Source organism: Echinops telfairi, unplaced genomic scaffold (genome assembly GCF_000313985.2).
Source record: "Echinops telfairi isolate 266 unplaced genomic scaffold, ASM31398v2 ScPeMD7_7420;HRSCAF=8458, whole genome shotgun sequence".
Lineage (NCBI taxonomy): Eukaryota > Metazoa > Chordata > Mammalia > Afrosoricida > Tenrecidae > Echinops > Echinops telfairi.
Genome location: NW_022111320.1, coordinates 19,827,211 through 19,832,857, shown reverse-complemented (window position 1 = coordinate 19,832,857; position 5,647 = coordinate 19,827,211). Strand labels below are relative to the sequence as shown.

Here is a 5,647-nt window from a genome sequence, read left to right as displayed (position 1 = left end):
TGAGAGTGACCCTGTAGGATGGGGTAGAACTGCCCTTGTAGGTTTCCAAGACTATAACTACTGGAGTAGAAAGCCTTGTCTTCCTCCCTGGGAGCAGGTGGTGGTTGTGAACCAATGACTTTTCGGTTAGCAGCCCAACAAGTAACCCGCTAAGCCACCAAGGTTCCTTCTGAATGAAAGTTGTGTTCTCCCTCACAGAAGGGTCACAAGGAAGGGATGAGCCAGCCAGGGTGCAGTATAGCACTGATGAAACACACAACTTTTCCTCTAGGTCTTTAAGGCCCCCCCCATCATGACCCAAGATCTACCTCACAAATCTGGCTAGACCGGGGCATGTACACTGGTATAGATTAAGAGCTCTTGACACACAGAATCCAGGACAGGTAAACCCTTCAGGACCAATAATGAGAGAAGCGATATCATGAGGTTAGGGGACAGGTGGGGGGAGAAAGGGGGAACCAATCACAATGATGGACGTCTAACCGCCCCCAATCACAGGGGAACAAACAACAGAAATGTGGGTGAAGGGAGACAGTGGACAGTGTAAGATATGAAAATAATAATAATTTATAGTTTATCAATGGGTCAAGAGGGTGAGGGGGTCGGGGAGGGAGGGGGAAAAAAGGAGCTGATACCAAGGGCTCATGCAGAAAGAAATGTTTTGAAAAAGATGATGGCAGCATCTGTACAAATGTGCTTGATACAATGGATATATGGATTGTTACAAGAGCCTCCAATAAAATGATTTATATTAAAAAAAAAAAAAAAAAGTAAGACAGTTGTGTTCTCTGAGGAAAGTGCTTTGGAGAGCAGGAGGTGAGGAGGGGGCTTGCCTGGGGCCCAAAGCACAGGTGGCTTCCGGCCTGAGAACTCTGCTTCTTGTTCCTGGCTGCCTCCCCGCTGACCTAGGATGGAAATCGACTTGGACCTCCGGTCTATCGAGTGCCATCGGGCCCTCCACGTGTGGATCATTGAGGTGAGGGGCCTACCTACACCACAGGGGGGGTGCCTCCCCCGCCAGCAGGCATCTTTGGAGCGGGTGAGTCTCCTGAGTTGTAGCTGTGGCGCCTCCACCCTCAGAACCTGAAGATGGTGCCGGTACCTGAGAAGGCTTATGGAAACTTCTTCCAAGGACACTGCTATATTGTCCTCCACGTGAGTTACTTGGGGAACATGTCTGAGGGGGAGGATCCCTGCAGGTAGCTCTGCTGGTGGGTCGCTAACCACAAGGTCAGCAGTTCAAATCCACCAGCCATTCCTCGGGAGCCAGAGGAGGCTTCCTACTCTTTACAGAGTCACAGTCTTGGACACCCACAGGGGCAGTTCTACCCTGTCCCACGGGTCAGACTCGACTGGATGGCAGTGAGTTTGGAACTTGGTCTCAGGGGTGACAAGGGTTGGGGACTATGACAGCCCGGATGTAAGTTCCTCCCTGGGAAGGGACAGGCTGAGAGACCTGAACTGTGTTCCTTAAGAGGCCCCCTGCCTGGGTAGCTGCCCTCCCACTTCATGGCCTGTGGAGTCAGTGGAGGCACCTGCCCAATGCTTCCCACCCCATTCCCACCCCTGACCCCCAGAACCCAAAGGCTCCCCGGGGGCCATCCAGCAACCTGCACTATTGGGTTGGTGAGGCAGCAAGCAAGGAGGCGCAGGAAGCAGCGGAGACCTTTGTGCAGCGTGTACCGCAGGCTCTGGGAGACAGGGCTGTGCTGCACCGCGAGGTCCAGGGCCACGAGTCTGACTGCTTCCTCAGCTACTTCCACCCCGGAATCCTGTGAGCGCGGGTTGGTCGGGTCTGGGTGGGCAGGGCAGGGGTGGTGGGGTGAGGGTGGGGACTGGAGCTGAGACAGCTGTGGGGTCACTTTCCCCCCAGCCCTTTAATCCCTTAATGTGAGTGGTTTGTGTGTGTCTGTGTATGTGTGTGTGTGCGTGTTTGCATGGGTGTGCTTTTGTTTCTTCACACCCTTATTGAGACGCAATTCACATACCCCACAACGCGTCCATTGAAGAGTGCCAACTCAACCACTGTTCGTAAAGTCACAGACTAGGGCACCCATCACCCCAATCAGAGTTGGAACAGCTTCATCCGCTCGAAAAGAAACCCATACTCATACTCGTTAGCTCTCCCTCTCTGTTTCTCTCCATCACCGTGCCTGCCCTCCCCACCCACCACACACACACACAAGCCCCAATCTGCTTTCACTGTATAGACTGGCCTGTTCTAGACCTTTCCTGTAAATGGAATCATGCAGTGTGGGGCTTATCATGGCTGGTGTTTTCCCTTAGTATAAGGTTTTCAAGGTTCATCCAAGCAATATTGTTGTCTCAGTACTTCATTCTTTTTTCTTACTGAGTAATATTCCCTTATGTGGATATACCACCTCTTATTTACCCAGTTCCCTATTGGTGGACATTTAAGTTGTTTCCACTTTTTATGAGTAAAGCTGCTATAAACATGTGTGCCAGATTTTGTGTGCACATGTAGGCTTTACTTCTTTGGGATATATGTTTCCAAGTGGACCCCAATGTTGGCTGGACTTTGCATTTACCTTCCCATGCCCTGTAAAAATAGGACTGTCACTGTCCTTTGAGTCAAACTTTAAAAAATCATAGTAATTGTAATGTATTTAAGCCGAACCATGGGAGCTTACCAATATTCTACCATGTCCGCTTCATAGTGGACCCTAATACATGCATATATTGATACCTAAACATAATCATGCATGTGTATGTATATGTGCAAAAACACCTACAGACATCCAGGAATCACTATGCCCACCCACATGCACTCATGTCTACACTTACCTGGATAAACAGGTGCATAATGCATGCCCTCATGTACGCACCAACGGACACGCAGATGCACATTCATGCCCCAGCGTGTGAACACATGGACATGGACATGCAGATGCTCACACCTGTGCACACATCCATTCAACAGGCGCATACCTGCCCCCATGTGTGTACATGCATGTGCCTACATCTGCTCTTATTCTACATGGACCCCCCCTCCCTCCTCAGCTACAGGAAGGGAGGCCTTACCTATGGCCTCAAGCATGTGGAGACCAACGTTTATAGCATACGGAGACTGCTGCACATCACAGGGAGGAAACACGTGGATGCCACAGAGGTGAGCGGCCCCTGGGATGCTGCGGAAAGTATAGGGAAGTGGTGAGGTTGGTGGGGGAGGGTGTACCAGAGGGTAGCTGCCAGTCTGCGTTCCCAAAGGTCTACCTTGAATGAGGAGAGGGAATCCAAGCCAGGCTTCTAGCTCCGCCTCTGCCCAGTTTGCCTGACCCCCTCTGGATTTCTTCATCCTCCTCTTGGGCAGATGAGTAACTTGGGAAGGTGAGACATCCAAGATGGCAGCCTAGACGGCCCTCTCCAGCAGCACAACGGAGAACAGCATGGCTGGGGTGGGGGTGCCCGACCCACATTCTCTTACACATATTGTCATCGCCACCCGTGGCTGCCCTGGCGTCACTCACATCCAGATAGCACCATTGTGCTAATGAAAACAAGGCACTCCCTGCTTCCCCAAAGACCCCAAACCCAACTCGCTGCCATCCAGCTCACGCCGACTCCTGGAGACCCTACAGGACTGGGTAGAACTGCCCCTGTGGGTTTCTGAGACCCTCACTCTTCACAGGAGGGGAAAACCCTGTCTTTCTCCCACAGAGCAGCTGGTGATTTTGAACTGCTGGCCTTGTGGTTAGCAGCCTAACATGTAACCACTATGGCCACCAGCGCTTCCCTTTGTCTGGAAATTATCACCTAGCTCTGATTTTGCGGGAACAGAGCACTGTGTTGCCACGTGGCAGGTGTGTGGTTTTGTGTCATCGACCAGTGGAAGGGGTCCCTTGAGTTGCGCACCTACAGATGGACACTCTTGTGCTCAGACGCCAATGGACATTCCACCCACACTCTGTGACCTACGGATCTGGTGGCCCCATGGGCCCAGTCAGGCCGGGACACCGAGCAGCCCCTAGTTGACCTGTCATCATGACATTGTTATTTAGTGCGCCCTCTTACTCTCAGAGGTGTCTCGTGACAGATAACGATCCCTTGTGTAACTATAGCCTGTTGCCCACATGGGCACAAGGGCACTGTCACCCATGAATGCACACGCTGAGTCACACTTTTTTTAAATATAAATCCTGTTACTAGGGGCTCTTACAGCTCTTATCACAATCCATACATCCATTGTATCAAGCACATGTGTACATAGGTTGCCATCATCCTTTTCAAAACATTTTCTTTCTACTTGACCCCTTGGTATCAGCTCCTTTTCCCCCCCTCCCTTCCCCACTCTCCCCCACTCGTGACCCCTTAATAAATTACAAATGATTATTATTTTCATATCTTACACCATCTGCTGTCTCCCTTCACCCACGTTTGTCCCCCTGGGAGGGGGCTGCACACTGAGTCACATTTTATACGCCCCCGTCTACGTACAAATGTGATCCAGGGACCCACACACGCTCTCTGGGAAAGGCAGTGTTACCCACAGCCCCCTTGTCTTGCAATGCACAGTGGCATCCACTGTGTCCCTTGGGCTCAACCCTGATGGCACAGCTGCATGGCTGCACGCCCTGACAGGTGGTGCGACATGGTCACACGCGCGCCCAAATCCGTGTACATAGGGTGATACGTTTCGGCAGTGACCGGCTGCGCGACCCGCTGGCCTGGGTCTGATGGAATGACACGGATCTTCTCTCCTGCTCCTCCTGGCTCCGGCAGGTGGCGCTCTCCTGGAACAGCTTTAATGAGGGCGACATCTTCCTGCTGGACCTGGGCAAGGTGATGATCCAATGGAACGGGCCGCAGTCCAGTAGCTCCGCAAAGGCTCGGGTCAGTGTCTTCCAGGAATTAGAAGGCTTGGGGGTCAAGGTGGTCCCATGAGTGTCCATCTTCCAGCCTGCTGAAGGATAGGCGTGGCTCATCCAGACTCCCTGGGAGGCACCCATGAGGTGCCAGCAGAACCCAGAGCTTACCCTGGTGATGACCCTGGAGGCCAGATGAAATGGCGCAGCTTCTCCCTAGCGCCAGCCTGGCTGGATTGAGAGGTGAAGGGGTCTCCCAGGGAAGCCCTGACTGTCAGGTCCTCTCTCCCAGGGGCTGGCCCTGACCTGCAGCCTCCGGGACAAGGAGCGCGGTGGTCGTGCACAGATTGGCGTGGTGGATGACGAGGGCGATGCCCCGGAGCTCATGCGGATCATGGAGGAGGTGCTGGGTGGCCGACGGGGGAACCTCCGTGGCGCCATGCCCAGCGAGCGTATTAACCAGCTGCAGAAGGCCAACGTCCGCCTCTACCAGTGAGCAGACCACCCCTCAGTGGGAAGCTGGGCAGGGTGGGGAGTGCCCATCAAGACTTCAGTCACGATGGCTATAGAAAACCCTCCAGAAAACGTGCGCTTGGCCTTCAGGATAGACCACGTTGAACCCTGCCTAGACTCGTGTATAGACAGGAGGTCCATTGTACAGACAGAAGGCTGAGAGCCAGAGAGCTGCCTGAGACTCCGCAGCAAAACTGTGGGAAAATCAGGAAACTGAGGACACCTGGGCTCCAGTCCCTCTGCCTCCGGGGCCTGGGGGGGAGGGGCAGGAGGAGGCTGGGCTACAAAGGGGCTCCCCACACCTGACTGCT

General features: G+C 53.3%; 1 protein-coding gene across 1 annotated transcript in view; it reads left to right on the top strand.

The window, feature by feature from the left end:
• Positions 1-910: 910 nt before the first annotated feature.
• Positions 911-5,647, top strand: part of VILL (villin like) — a 13,474-nt gene continuing 8,737 nt past the window's right edge. The window contains exons 1-7 of the mRNA XM_030887655.2: positions 911-976; positions 1,081-1,157; positions 1,571-1,774; positions 3,022-3,130; positions 4,741-4,851; positions 5,116-5,315; positions 5,427-5,458. Of these exons, the coding sequence (XP_030743515.1) occupies positions 911-976; positions 1,081-1,157; positions 1,571-1,774; positions 3,022-3,130; positions 4,741-4,851; positions 5,116-5,315; positions 5,427-5,458 (799 nt within the window). The remainder of the gene's footprint in view (positions 977-1,080; positions 1,158-1,570; positions 1,775-3,021; positions 3,131-4,740; positions 4,852-5,115; positions 5,316-5,426; positions 5,459-5,647) is intronic.